This window comes from Dendrobium catenatum, unplaced genomic scaffold, assembly GCF_001605985.2.
Source record: "Dendrobium catenatum unplaced genomic scaffold, ASM160598v2 fragScaff_scaffold_1263, whole genome shotgun sequence".
Classification (NCBI taxonomy): Eukaryota; Viridiplantae; Streptophyta; class Magnoliopsida; order Asparagales; family Orchidaceae; genus Dendrobium; species Dendrobium catenatum.
The window spans coordinates 459,470-475,497 of NW_021319725.1; the positions used below are offsets into that span (position 1 = coordinate 459,470).

Sequence of the window (16,028 nt, forward strand, 5' to 3'; positions counted from 1 at the left end):
ATAACTTGAAAACGTTCTTACTTGAATTTATTACATTATATCATTGCAATCTCACATGTATTCTTTTTTCAGGTTTCATGGCAGCCGATCATGATATGGAAAAACATCGCCGAGTTCAGGCGCCAACCTCGTATGGAGAAACCCACACAAATTGATTTACATACCATTCGTCGTACTATTGCATCACTTTATGGAAGCCATTGAGCTACTCCTTGCAACTTTACACCCCATAGAGTGTGACTACTCCGTACAGCTTCACAGCTCATGGCATATAAAATTTACAATCCAATTTAGTACAGCTGTAAGCCCAATCTTGATAAACAACTGTATAAAATTGATTGATTATTATTTTAATAAAAAAATACAAGTCTCCTGTTGACGGGCGACTTACTTAAACTAGGTAAGTCGCCCGTCGAATGGACAACTTACTTAAAATAGGTAAGTCGCTCGACTAATAAGTGATTTGGCTGATTTTTAATTTTTTATCTCGTTGATCATTAGCCTAATTAAGGGTGTCAATTCGGGTGAACGGGTCGGGTTTCGGTTGAATCAAGAATTGACTCGGCACCCTAAACCCTATATGACATGAACCCGAACCGACCCATTTTTTGCAAACGGGATAAAAAATGCAACCCAGACCCAACTCGCCGGGTTGTTGGGTTGACATGACCTGACACGAAATCCGATGAGACGGACGACTGCCAAGTCTAGATGCTGCCTCACACGACCAATATGAAGCGGACGACGGTCGGGTCGAGGCGCTGCCTTGTACGGCCAATCCATAGTACCGCGTGGTCCACCCTGGACCTGAAGGCTGCCAGGCCAAGGCACTGAATGGGTTGGGGCCATTGGGAGCGTGATGAGTGGGGTCTGGTTGGGCTTGATCGGCTGATTGCGTGAGAGTTGAGACAGACTTAGTCGCGTGATATGCGACTATGGCACAACGCGAGCTTACAGACCTAGACTAAGGTTAACTTCAAGTTGATTTCGGGTTTCCGGGTTGACCCGAACCCAATCCGTTTTTTCAAACGGGTCAAACATTTGAACCCGAACCCAACCCATTTTACAAACGGGTTGACCCAAACTCTGATTTTTCCGGGTCGAATTTTGGATCATGTCAAATTTTTACACCTCTAAGCCTAATTAAAATTTAAATTATAATTAGTTTAAAATTAAGACAGAAATTAATCAAGCTCAAGGATCAAGACGAGCTACCACTCAAGCTATGTTGGGTGACTGCTTGGGCAAATTATTGCATCCGGTCATCGGATGTGGAAATAGGTCCGCGTATTAATAAAATGTTATTTTAAATTAAGCGTAACAAAAGCACAGATAAAATGCAGGACAAAGTGCAGTCAAAACACAGCTCAACTTGGCTTGTTGGTTGAGAGCTTATGCTTCCAACTAAGAGGTCTTGGGTTCGAGTATTTGTGTATGCGTTGTGTGTGTGAGTTTGCCTAAATGGCCTAAATGTCCCAAAAAAAAAAAAAAGTGCAGTCAAAAACGTAGGTAAAGCATAATAAAAGCGCAACTAACGCTAACTAAAACAAAATTAAAAAACGTAAGTCAAAACGGCAGTAAAAAACGCATGTGAGATGAAAAATTTTTATTTTATTGTATGTAAGAACTTATTTTCCGCGTCGCGTGAACTGATGCAATAATTTGCCGACTGCTTGACGCCCTTACACCCCTTGTCGCCCTCTCGTGTTCTTTATATGATTTTTGGCGGGCAAAGTAGCCTGCCTTTTGCCGCTCGGCCTCAACATATCCGCTGATGCAGAGATTCACCGTCCCTATTGTTTCTCGAGAAAACTCAAGGAGTTTATGCCGGTAAGTTATAACACCAGCAACTAACCACTAGGAAACCTTGACGCATCGGGGTTGCTTCTTCATTTGCCCTTATTACCTTCCAGGCCTGTATGGAAGAGAAGCGCGCTTGAACTGGATGGCAGATTTTCTTCTAGGTTCCGGCGTGATTCTTTCCAGCTGCTCCTTGATTTGTATGCCGAAGTTCGTATCGTTAACCTTATTTACCCTCAAAAATTGCATTAATCAACATTAGGGTTTTCATGGAGCTCATCTATTCCCTCATAAACAGTGGATAATATTTCTGCTACTTGGATATGCCTTTCGGTTTTTCTCTCATTCTCAGGCCTGATTATATTTTTGCTTGATGTGGAAAGGTTAGGTCTTTTGGGCATAATTGCTGCTCTCGCCCTGACTGTCCAACTCACGTAAGTGACTCTTCTCGATTTCTCATTCTACTAGTTTACTTTGTTTACTTCGTTATATTTGGTGGTGGATGACCAATAGTCTACGGAGTTAAGGTTTACAAATATTAATTAGTTATTTCGCAGTTATAGTATTCCGTTTTTCATTAAAAATAGTATTTTGCATTTCAGGCTGCACGAGTTATAAGTGCTGCAAACCAAAATAGGCCAAACCCTTTTATAAGGTCAGATTATGGAATTCCATTATTCATCATAGTGTCCTCATTCTTTATATTGATGAATGAATATATGGTTTTGTTTATGCCACCCATATTTCGAGCTTAACTGCGTGTGTGTTTTTGAGTTTCATACACATTCTATTCTGCATAACTTCAGCATTTTATATTGATAAAATCCTTAAGCAACTATTGTGGGCATTATTGTGTGCGCCAATAAGTACCCAGGACAACTCAATATTTCCTTCAGGAGCTTCAGTATAACCCATGGCTATTCTTGACATATTTAGTGTAAATGTTCAGGTGTGTTTAATCCACCAGAAAATATATAAAGTTTGATAACGTAATTTTCATTTGCGGAAGGATTTGGATTTGCTATCCTATTGTTTATGTGACTCCTTAACATCTCACGCTCATTAAATTTTAAGTATGAGGTTTTTCATTTTTAAATCTGTGGTAAGTTCAGTCTCGCAAAGTTGACGGTCTTCATACCACCAAAGAAGAATTCTCCTCACTTAGCCTATCAGTTGGCAGCCGTTACATTTGAGGAAGCTAAAAGAAGGTTAAAATAAAATGTAAAACCAGAAATTTCAACTTAGGTCCCCAAATATAAAAGGTTGTCCATTCCAATGTTCAGTTCAATTAAGGGATTTTCTATATCAGTGAGGCCCCTAGTATATGTAATTCAAAAGCTCCACCTGAGAATCTTCAAATAATTAATTCATTGCTCCATATGAGCTTTTGTACACCGTCTGTAGACTTGTTCTTATTGGCCGAAGCTGGCCCTTTACTTTCATAAACAAGTCTATTTTATCTTCAAGGCTCTACTTTTGGGATTGTATTAAAGGATTGTTGTTGTTGGCTCTGCTTTTGGGATTTTAGTCCTTGTTTCTTGCTGCAAATTCCCCAAAACTAGGATGCCCAAGAAGTAATAATTGGGCATGACATTCTTCACTTATTTGTGATTGTTGATTGCTGATTGCTCGTTGTAGTTTTAATCATGTGGGTGGAAGTTGTCATTTCTATTCACCAGTTATTTTTCTTCCCCCCTTTCCTTTTCATTTGAAGGATTCATTTACTGTAAGCTCGCTGTTTTGTAGGGAGGGAATTTCAGGTCTGGAATTTGACTCCAAGGTTAGTTTAACACCTTTTTTTTTAAGTGTTAGTTTAACACCTTTGCCTTGTTAACATTTCAGAAATGTATTACAATAACTTATTTGATTTGCTTTCTTAGTTTTAGTTGGCATAACTACTCTTTGGCATTCACTTGTCACGAAGTAAAGGAGTATCTGTTGGAGGATTGGAGTTTTCTATGCCAGTTATTCTTTAGTTGCAGTTTAAAGCACATTCTATGTAGTTTCTTAATTATTTGTACTTAAAGCTCTTTCATTCTCGCTTTCATTTGAAGCGAATATAGATATGGTTCTAAGATACCTTGGATGCATCGCACATTACATTGTAAATGCCTAGACAACACTTTTGATGAGTTTTGATCAAAAGATTGTAGTCCACCAAACTCTTAGTAAATAAAAAACTGTCCTTTTATAAATAAAAAAAATCAAATTAAAATTTGTTCTAAATAATAATTGAAGATAATATAAAGCTAAAATATTGCTAAAAATCTGAGATAAGTGTAATACCATGTAACTGATAGGATTCACATTGCAATAAGGATAGCTAGATTGCAGCAGATATGATCAAATCTCAATCACACATGAAAAAATTAATCACAAAGTATGTTGATGAAAAGTGGCCAATTAGCTTTGCTAACAATATAGCGAATTACCCTTACCAAGTAGCCAAAATTCTATCCCATTGGTGATTAATTAATTGTCCTTCCACATTTTAGTCATTTTGATGCAATTATAAACCTTGCTATTTTCTCAACAACAACAACAACATCAAGCCTTTATCCCACTACGTGGGGTCGGCTACATGAATCCTTTTTCTCCATTGTGTCCTATTAAAAGTCAAACCTTGCTATTTTCTCAAAAGCAAAATATTTATAGCTAGGTAATTATATGAGTAGAACAAGAGCAATTACCTAGAATTGCTAGAGAAAAAGGAAAATATTTGAGTCAAGATAAAGATCGCATGATAGCCTATGATATACAATTATGAGGAACGTGCAAACTCCAAAAAGATTTATTTGGATTGTCTCTCTTGAAGCCTGATATATATATTATATCATATATATATTTCTATTTTAACATTGTTTGAGAACATGATTTAAAATCTTATATTTACTTCGGTGTCATACTCAGTGCTCTGATTAGAATCATATGTTTTCTAAGAATCTTGATCATCACTATGTTCATAAATTAAAGGAAGATGAGGTATTGTTTGAATAGGTAGATTATAGTCAATGGTAATGCTTGTAGATATAGTAATAGCCATCTTTATAGGTTAATAGGGGCAGGCTTAAGAGACATCAATTCCAAAGGAGAAGCTAAATTGAAGACCTGACCTAATAAATGAGTGGCTTCATAAGTGGTAGATGGATGGATCTATTAATTTGATTGTTCCTCTTGCACATGATAATTAGATTTTCTCATATTTAGATGAGCCTTGAAGCATTTAGCTAGATATGCTCAAAAGTTGTATTAGTTGAACAATATGATGGGATTTTTTGTACAAATTCAATCATATGCCAATATCCACCAGTTGAGGAGTCAATCAACACCTCATTTTCTAATTGAGATGTAATCTTTAGTTCTACTAGAACTCTTGCTACAAAAGGCCTTGAAAGATAAGTAGTAGCATTGTCCACTTGTAAAGGTTTGCCAATTATAGAATTCATGGAATATAAAGTGGATTGGTTGAAATATAGGGAATGCAATCCAAATTGGAGTGATCCATAGTTCGTCGATAGAGTTAAAATGGGAAGGTCATTTTAGCATATCATGGGCGGATTTAAGGGTGGGCCTAGGGGGGCTCGTGGCCCCCCCCTCCTCCCCCCCAAAAAAAAAAAATTATTGTATGAGAACTCCTTGGCTGTCACCCTCTTTTCTCATATCAAATCTACCTATCTTCTCTCTACTCTCTCTCTCTCTCTTCCTTTTTCTTTGCCTTTTTGTTTTTAATTTTTTATAGCCGGCAACCTCCTCCACCAACCTAGCTCTCCCTCTTTCTTCTCTCTCTCTCTCTCTCTCTCTCTCTCTCTCTTTCTCTCTCTCTCTCTCTCCCCCTCATGAGAGGTGAGACTACTTTTCTCTTACGATCTTCACACGACTATTTTTTTAAATTACAAATTTCAATAATCTTTTAATATTTTAAAAACTCCAAATTTTAATTTATAAGAGATTTATGTAATTAAAGTCAACAAATTATATTAGAAAAGAATTATAATATTTAATTTGAAATCAAGTAGCTTAAAACATGCTCATTATAAATTTTTATATATTTTTAATATATTTTTATAATAAAAAGATGCAGTTTTTTTATATGTTTACTGTTAGTTATAAAATATTTTTTAATTTATATTTTTATTTAAATTAGATATGAAAATATATGATAGAAAAATAGTTGAAATAGATTAGTATGATTTAAAAAAAATAAACCATAATGTCAATTTCAAGCTAAAATGAAAAAGCTTGAGGGTATTTTAAAGTCAAAATTTTGTGCCCGCAGAGAAAAAATCCAGGCTCCGCCACTGAGCATGTGCATTATGAGGCCACCACTTATATAATATGACCTTTGAGAGAAAAGGTGTAGTATGCTTTGTTAGATAACCTAATAATAACATGACAAGGATAGATGTGTTAATCGATTTAGTTACCAAGTAAAAGTAAATCAAACATATATTTGTGAACCTCTAATTTGGGGCGGCTCAATTAGAATTTACCAATAGGAGAAAAATATAGAGGCCTAGCAAGCTTAGGTATCTCTTCTTCGGTGAAGATGAGCATAGATTTACCTTGATGGGTGCTTATGTTGAGGTTATACTTGATCTTGCTAAAAAAATAGAAATGGTTGGATGGAGAGGATTGAAAAATTGAATCATCATTCTCACTAACAACATTTGCATAGGAATGAGAAGGGGGAGCAAGGAGTGGAGGTAGGTTATTTGTGTATGGAAGTAAGTGGAGGAACCTTGGCAAAATTAAGGATTCATTAGAAATCGTTGGGCTAGTGAAGATGCAGGAGGGAAGAAAATGATTGGGGGTTGAGGGAAGAGTGTCGACCTTTACTGCTTGATAAGAGGTAGGCCATAAGAGGCAAAGGCAAAGCTTTGTAATGCGGAAACAGAAAAGTTACCCGAATGAGATAAAAATGCCTCACAAAAGAGAGGGATGATAATATCAAATTCCTAATCGGAACTTACATCAGGGAGGTTCCTAAGTATGATGACGAAGCCCAACCTAGCAAAGCACTGATGAGGTTGACTAAAGAGAAACGGGAGATGTCTCGAATGAAGATGAGGTCAGGCGCCTCATGTGTGTGGGCACCAGGTTGCGACGATGGATAGGAAGCTCTCATGCGACGCAACAATATAGTTAAAGTGAGGCTTACATTTGTGTGAGAGTGCTATGGGAGTAAGCCTTGATACCAATTAGATACAAAGCATTATAGGATCTTGATTTTCCGTGATACAAATCTTGAATGACATGCACGAAAACACATTAATATCAAAATTCACCGTCCAGCAAAGCTTAGTCAGGTAAATTTTTTTTACTTTTAATGCAAAAAATAAAACTCGTAAAACATGCTGCAAATGATAATTTAAACATTCAAAATAGAAAATTGAGATCAATAAGAACCACGCTGCGAATAGGACACATACATTAATAATGAAAATCAGATTGTAACAGACTTGATCAACTTGCAATCATACATGCAAAAATAAATCACAAAATATATAGATGAAAAAGAATATGGATGGAAGTCACCAAAAAAGATCTAAGCCTCCCCTTAACAGTTGTCTATGCTCAAAAAACTTACATTCAACAACTCACGGAAGTTTGAAAAAAAATTTAGAATTTTATTGAACCGTTAAATGCCATTTAAATACCTAGAGACCCCTTATTTATAATCAAAACTTCGACTCACAATTTATAGTTTCCTCAAATCCTAACTATGAACTAGGGTTGTTAGATGACGAAGTTTTTGGTAGTAAGTTTCAGCAAAAAGGCAAGTTTCCAATCCACCTTATGTTGTCCAAATTGAATGTTTGGATTCCCCCAAAGGTTGGTAAGCACATGACATACAATGACCACCTTCCCAAAATAGCGATATGGTGAATAATAGACAACCACAAGTCTTCAGAGAAGTAAATAACTAATTAGTATGCCAACAACAACCGCCAAAGACCAATAGTTGAATTAAAAATTAGTGGTTGGGCCGTTTCAAACCAACACATGGAATTGAATCAAACTTGCACAGACTTTAAAGAGCAACCAGTTCTTACCAGGGATCAATACTATAGTCATATGTGTGAAAAAACTAAAATCAAAGCTATGAAAATACCAAAAGCAACTCAAAACTCAAAATAATCATGTGCCCGTCTGAAGGTTAACATGCCCTAAATCTAGAAATCTCTATCACAACCACTTGTAATTTGTGATCAAGTATATTGTTGCACGGAATGGGAATAGCATGCTGATATCCTTTCTTTTTTTAATTTCCTTAAGAATAATCGCAAGAAAATTATATGGTGTAGTAAGGAAGTATAAGTATAAATTCTCTCAAAGTTATAATACTCACAGTTTCTTGTATTTTCTGGATTATTGCTAATTGAAATCCAATTTATGGCTCCGGAGCTTCCTATTTCATGATTTATTTCTCAAGTAATCAGTGATGATGATCCTTGACTTAAGTAGTCAGCCAACTTCTGTATTAGCAAAGATTGTATTGATCTACCATTTATTTTACTAAATACGCTAGAATGTTGAATGAAAATAAGATTGCAATTCAGGAAACACTGCTCAACACCGTATGCTCCTACAAGCTATGAAAAACTAGGAATAGCCGTTTCAAAGTTTTTCCACGATGGGCTTTACTTGAATTATTGCCACTTTTCTAATACTTTTTAAAGAAAGGATATTTGATTTTATTTAGTTATTAAAAAATACTATTATTTTTAAATTTGATTCATTTATTTGTTCTTAATTTCTAATTATGAATCTTCCTTTAATTGTTTAATGTTTTGTACTCTTTAGGGCATCTATGTGGCGTCTGTGACAAAGTCCGGTTGTTTAACTGTAGTGGACTTCGAAAATTTGTATTGCTCAGTTTATGGCCCATATTCAAGTAAGTTTATTGAAAGTTTAAAACGCTATGCAAATTGTGACTCGTTCGATTTAATTTAAAAGAATTTTTTTACTTTGTGTAAATATGTGTCATAATCCTGTAAATAATTATTATTTAATTTGGCTCAATTATGATTCTCTCATGAATATCTTCCTTTAAAATGCTAAGCATTTACTTATTCTCGGGATCGTCCATTTGGTGAAATTGGTGGCAAATGAGCTTCTTTCCATAAAAACAAGTGTTTTGAGTTGATTACGAGTCGAACTACATCCATCTTACATCTTTAATCTAGTCTACTCGTGGACCTTTTATGGAGGTCAACAATCATCCTACATCAAAATTATGATTCACAAATCAAAAGATCGTTTAGTAAAAAGTTGTTTTTCTAAGTGCAAATCATGAAATACACGAGTTAAAACTCAAACAATAATACAATGATCCAATATCTCAAAAAATCAACAACAACAATCTACAAGATCAACAAGCAATTATAATTTAGTCACCACAATTAGAATATCATGTGTATTATATTTGAACAAGATCAAAGATGCTAGCAAACTACTAACATATATTTTAAAGAAGTCTTGCCAAGGAAATAATTCATAAAAGTAATAGAAAATTAGGCCTTGTGCTAGTACAAGGAGATGACCTCCCTTGGAATTAATTTAGTTATACAGGTTGTTACATGAAAGGAATCACATGTCCAACTTGCACACGTAAGCTTGACACTAGAATGATAAATGCTATTGATTCTAATTTTTCCCATTATATGCCTCAGACTATTTATTTATAGGCTCATCATTAAGTTAATATATATGATTGGCACATAATCAATCCAATTTGATTTCAAATTATTCTAACTTCGATTTTATTAAAAAAATGAAATATATTGTAGCTTAACTGTTAATAATTCCACATTCTTAACAGTAAGGTAAAAGGCTCAACCTAGCAATATTCATGACCAGCCTATTGATTTGATTACAAAAAAAATTAAAAAAAAAAAAAAAAAAACCAGCCCAACCTAAGTTGTAGATGTAATAAACATTGTTTTGAAAACCGGACCGATTGGTTTGACTAGAAACCGGTTGGCTAGCCTGTCTGGATTTTTTTTAAATAGGCTTTGCAATGAACCGGCGGTTTGACCGCCTAAACGGTGAACTGGTTTCAGTTTTTAAGAGCCGGTTGATTCAGTAATTATCAATTTTATATAATTAAAAATTTAAATAAATTTATTAAATTAAAATTTAAAATAACTTTAAATTTGTTATAATACAACAACAACAACAGACCTTTATCCCACCACGTGGGGTCGGCTACATAAATCCTTTTTCTCCATTGTCAAATTCTAATTTAGATCTAATCTAATAAATAATGGTCATTTCTAATATTTTCTAATCAAGTCCTTTTAGGTTTACCTTTACCTTTTTTAACATAGGTTAAATTTAATGCATCTACACTCCTAACCGGGTTATCGGAAGGTCTCAGTTTTATGTGACCAAATCATTTTAGACGACTCTCTCTAATCTTATATGCCACTGGAGCTACTCCAACCTTTTCACGTATATGCTCCTTTCATATCCTATCTCTAAGAGTAAAGCCAGTCATCCACTTGAGCATACTCATCTCTGCAACACTTAACTTAATATTATGCTTCTCTTTTAATGGCCAACATTCTGCGCCATAAAGCATTGCAGGTCTAACCACCATCTTATAGAATTTTCGCTTAAGTTTGAGTGGTACTTTTCTATCACACATCAAGCCCAATGCATTCCTCCACTTCATCCATCCAACTTGAATTCTACTAATAGTAATAAATAATCGAAAGACAAATAATATTTAGCAGCATGACTTTTAATGCCTTAATAGCATTCAAACACACTTAATGATGATGTATTTGATCCATATGTTCACCAATTTACAAGTATTTCACTTCATGTCATATTAGCTTTGAATAATTAGCGGCTACTTACTGCCAAAAAGATTGAGCATGTCCAATTAGCTTTAGTTTGGCTCATTTAATGGAAATTAAGCATGCTGTGTTTGTAATTTTTTTTTTTTAAAGCATGCTGTGTTTGTATATGAAATCTTTTAAATCATTGATGCATTATGAAAACTTTGTAAGATCATACCTCCCATCAAATGGAGGAATATACTTTTGAATATCATGATTGTTATAATTTGTTTGTCTAAAACTTGAACTTGTCTTTTAATATTTAAATTGCATCATTTGTTATTTTTTTAATTGGACAAATTAATATTCCTTACATTTAATTGACATGCTGATGTAGCAATAGGCTACAATATCTATCATCTATTCAAAGCAGGATAATTTAGGGTTAGGTTTCCTATTGAAACTAGATTGGTACAATGAATGTAATCATGGAATGGGACTTATGATTCACATGTCAAAAGATCACTAGTTATCCAAATACTTGATTTATTCAAATGAAAAAAAAGAACCTAAGCGATAACGTAATGATTGAATAAATTTGAAAAAATTTGCAAAAAATTAGAATAATGCAAAATCAACGAGCACCTACAAATTATTAATCACAATTAGAATCCATCAATAACATCAAGCCTTTATCCCACTACGTGGGGTCGGCTTCATGAATCCTTTTTCTCCATTGTGTCCTATTAAAAGTTAAATTCTCGTTTAAATATAATAAAGAAAGATCATTTCTAATATTTTCTAACCAAGTCCTTTTAGGTTTGCATCTACCTTTCTTAACATAAGTCAAATCTAATACCTCTACTTTTCTAACCGGGTCATCGGAAGGCCGCCGTTTTATGTGACCAAACCATCTAAGTTGACTCTCTCTAATCTTATCTTCTACGGGAGCCACTCCAACCTTTTTACGTATATGCTCATTTCGTATCCTATCTCTAAGGATAAAGCCACTCATCCACCTGAGCATCCTCATCTCTGCCACACTTAACTTAGTATTATGCTTCTCTTTTAATGGCCAACATTCTGCACCATAAAGCATTGCAGGTCTCACCGCCATCTTATAGAATCCTTAAGTTTGAGGGGTATTTTTTTATCACACAATAAGCCCGATGCATTCCTCCACTCCAACCATCCAACTTGAATTCTGCTGATAATATCCTCATCTATTTCACCATCACTCTGAACAAATTAGAATTCATGTTGTATCAAATTTCGACAAAATCAAGAATTCTAGCAAAATAATACATTATTTAAAGAAATTATGTAAAGGAAAGAATTCACGAAAATGATAAAATAGTAGGCCTCATGCTGGTACAGCGAAATAATTAGATTAGGTATTTACTATTTACACTTATACTACACTCAAGGGAATCATACATTAAACTTGCACTCACAAGATTATAATTGAAAAGAGAAATTTAATTCAAGCCACATTTCTCCCATTGCAAGTTTTGGACTATGTATTTATAGATATCACATTTTTAGGCTAATATATATGATTGGCATAAGATCAAGTGATCAACCCAATTTAGTTTCAGATAATTCAAACTTCAATTTTATCAATAATACAATTCAAATATGTGGCATCAAAGCCTTTAAAAAGCCTTTAAAAAGTCTCCACATTTGCAATGTCTGGCGCAATGCTCGGTGAATGTACACTTCCAAGTCATGTATAAGAATTGCAATAGCCCCTGAATAAGATTCAATCGTAACAGAAGGGCTTCACTGCACCCGCAAAAAGGTCATAGCATCCATGAGCTGGATGCGTGGAATAGTCCTGCATCGCAATATTAACAAATGAAGCCTGAATTGATTACAACAATTTGGGAAGTTGTGCAGTGATAATATTTGCTCTACATACACAGTATTCATTATGACTCGATGGAATACTTATTTAATTGCGCTTGGGATGCATATTACAGATTTTGAACCTTTTTTCTCTCTTTTTCTTGTAAAGTCTCTTGTGTCTGAAAGGACCATAGCCAAGTGATGCATGCAAACTAGAAAGAAAAGCCAAGTTGGAGAACAAAAGGACAAAATAAAATCAAACTCGATTCACTTTAGCTTGCAAACAATCAAACAAACATCCGGATTAACAAAAAGTCAAATCAAATAAAACAAAATAATAACATAAAAAAGATTTCCTCAGAACAACCGTCTAGCGGTTTTCTCACATGCTACGAGAGTAGGAAGATATATAGTGCTTAGGCTTGCAAATCGAGGGTCTACCACTGCAAAAGGGTCCAACATCCTACCAAACTCCTCCGGCAAATGTCTCCTAAAATCAGCCAACAAACAACTTCCAAATGCTTAAGAAGGATACAGGTGGAGTGGAACTTGCGTAGAGAAGAAGAGATTAGAAGCCAAGACGAAATAAAGAGGAGGAAAGGGGGTGAAACAAGCTCTCAATCTTTTCCAAGAGAAGAAACCCTCATGTTTTTTAGTAGAGACTTTGCTCAAATATTCAACAACCTTTTCCTTCTCAAAATATCTCCAATTTATAAGCAAAAGAAAAAAGCCAAATAGTCATAACACCTCCAACCAAAACCAATCAGGTTTGGGGAAATGAAAGGCCAAAAGACACCACAACAGCCCTCATATTCTGCACATAAAACAGGGAGAGAAGCCATGGGAAACCCAACCAGCAAGCCACGGAAACCCAACCAGCAAGCCATGGAAACCCAGCCAGAGAGAGAACCGAGGAGCCAACACAGGAAACGGGGCAGAGAAGCGAAAAGACAACCCGCCATAGCATTGACTCTAATGGAAGAAACCAAAGAGATACAAGAATAGGAAGAGACAAGCTCCACTCCACATACCTTTATTAATTTATGAGCTAGGAAGTGTAATTACTCCTCTAAATAATGAGCTAAACTTCAACTCAAGCATTAGTGAGCTAACACCAAGTAGAACCCAACTTTTTAAGCTCAACACCAAGCAACCAAAGCCCAACCCGAGAGCAGCCAAGGCTCAAACTGAAATGCAGCAAACAGCCCAAAGGACAAGAAGGACCCAAATGCAAGCAAACCCAAGCCTTGCCATGCCCAAGCACATCCTACCATGATCATTGGATGTTCTCCATCATTGGATAGCTTTAAAAAAAAACATAAAACACAACTAATAGTGTTCACATTACATCAAAATAAAATAAGACAAAATATAAATGCATCACCAAGTATGAAGTTTCTGAATTTACACTTCTCTCTTCCAATACGCACTTCTTTGCTATAAAATTTTGTAAGAAAGTCGGAAAGAATGTTCAGTTTCTATGTGCAAATCAAATCTTGTTGATAGAACTTTTATTTTATGTTTCTCATGAGGATGGTTTATTTATTTCTTCTATTGCTATAGACGGGGGAAAGTTGTTTTTTCTGTTTTTCTTGTTTTTATGTTTTAAATCCCTTTTGTAATGCTATGATACTGAGGATTATCTTTGATTTCTCATCCACTGAGTTTTTGATAGGTTTGTGTGAGGATGAATCAAAATGTGTGCTTCACATTTGTACTTCTAAGTCATTAGATGCTGTTCGGTGGAACCCAGCAAATCAAGATGAGGTTTGAAATTTGTATTCAGGCATTTATCTTTAGTTTTGTTTTTGCAGCAGATATTGCATCTCCTATTAATGAATTCCATTTGCATGAGATACCCCTCAACTTGTTTCATTTTCATTATAATTAGACTTATTTCAATTATCTGCGGTCTGCTGTATGAATCCTTATCCATCTATTTGTTGTTATCACATCAGTTGTTTTTGCAGTAATTTATGATGAACATTTTATTGTTTTGGTTGCTGAGTTAGAATCCAGGCTAGATTGACATACTTGTTATTTTTATGTAGTACTGTAATGTAAAAAACCAAATTAATATTATGCCAGGTGATAGGTTCATCATGTAGAGAGAACATTGTTTCTATTTTGTTATATTTTATATTGACAAGGTATCTTCTCTGATGGTGACGTTTATTCTTTATGAATACACATGAATGGTAGAGGATTTATAGAGGTTTTTTCTTTTACACTTTTAATTTTACTTTGAGTTTTGTCAAATCACTGTCACTGTTGTGTAATGTTCTGTCAATAGTAGGTAAAAATGTTATCTTTTGTACTGAGTTTTGCTTCTGCAGGTCTGCTGTGTATCTAGAAAGCATAGTTCGGTTCTTCTTTATGACATTGGTTATGTGTCTTCCGAACCCATTGAAGTAAGCATCTTGCGTTGTTTTCCAAGCTTCCTACTTTTGTTCAACGAGGGGCCTTGACAAACATGTAAACTATTTTCCTATTTGTAATTTTGACCCTTCTTTTGGATTTTTCAGCATGTTTTCTACCTTTTTCAGGGCTAAATAAGGTTTAAAAATTTATTATTTTCAAAATTAAGATAATTTAGTTTAGAGCCTTGACAATCAGGGGTTTCCTCCAAATGTTTATCGTTTATAGAAGAACTTTTAGTCTAGTCGCTATGTTAAAGTTTCTTTTATGCAACATTCCTTTTATAAGTTGTTATATTACAATTTGTAACTGAATGTCTTGTGATCTCTTATTTCCTCTCTTTGTAGGTTTTTGAGAAAGGGAAGCTGAACTTTTCTGTGCCTGAAGCTTTTAATGGCTTATCCGATATTGCGTTTGCTTCCCCTGACAAGTCCAGGTTATTGATTATTTGACACCGAAATATGTACTCCTTTTTCTCTTACTTTATTTGAGAGTATTTTAGATTATGCCAGTTTTATTTTCAAAATAGGACATTTGCCTAATGCTATTCATCTTTTTAGTTTTTAGGTTTGCATTAATCTTTTTTCGAAGTAATTTTTTTTATAACTCAGTCAATGAAAGGAGCACAACGTGCCAAAATCACAAAGAATGGTCAGATGATTAAGAAAAAAATTAGAATACCCTATTAAATATAACTTGATAACAAAGAAGAAAGAGTCCTTATGAAGGATGAGGAGATCCCCAAGAATTCCATTTATTGCATCTTGCTTGAAGTTTGGTGATCCTTTGTGAATGGAGATATATTTTCTTTCTATTTCTGGAACTCTTGGTAAATAGGTTTTAAAACATTCTATCCATGTGTTAAGGGCTGGTCTAAACTGGTCAGTTCAAATAAATTGACATCTTGTGGTACCTAATTAAATGGAAGCAAACAAGTAGGAGCCAGCGAACAAATAGGTGGGACTCATCACCCATAGAAGGTTGCGACCAACACGAGTGGTTGCAGTTCCATCTCTTAATAGAGACGTGATGTCTTGTAGCAAAAAGAGAGACCGGGTGAACAAGTAGGCATGAGACGAAGAAGGAAAACGGTGGGTTCGTGCTGCTACATGCTACTCTCGTTTAACACTGAGGAAGAAGAAGAAAGCAGGTTGTGTGATTTCATTTGAGTGAAAG

The 16,028-nt window shown here is 34.9% G+C and overlaps 1 protein-coding gene across 3 annotated transcripts in view; it reads left to right on the forward strand.

Moving 5' to 3' along the window:
- The first annotated feature begins 1,649 nt into the window (after window positions 1-1,649).
- Window positions 1,650-16,028, forward strand: part of LOC110106282 — a 70,774-nt gene continuing 56,395 nt past the window's right edge. For 2 of the 3 annotated variants that reach the window (XM_020836126.2, XM_020836152.2), the window contains exons 1-9: window positions 1,650-1,830; window positions 1,914-2,010; window positions 2,184-2,234; window positions 2,403-2,455; window positions 3,547-3,580; window positions 8,605-8,695; window positions 14,110-14,201; window positions 14,771-14,845; window positions 15,200-15,288. In XM_020836126.2, the coding sequence (XP_020691785.1) occupies window positions 1,775-1,830; window positions 1,914-2,010; window positions 2,184-2,234; window positions 2,403-2,455; window positions 3,547-3,580; window positions 8,605-8,695; window positions 14,110-14,201; window positions 14,771-14,845; window positions 15,200-15,288 (638 nt within the window). In that variant the 5' untranslated portion in view covers window positions 1,650-1,774. The remainder of the gene's footprint in view (window positions 1,831-1,913; window positions 2,011-2,183; window positions 2,235-2,402; window positions 2,456-3,546; window positions 3,581-8,604; window positions 8,696-14,109; window positions 14,202-14,770; window positions 14,846-15,199; window positions 15,289-16,028) is intronic. The other variant, XM_020836159.2, reaches the window with a different exon arrangement.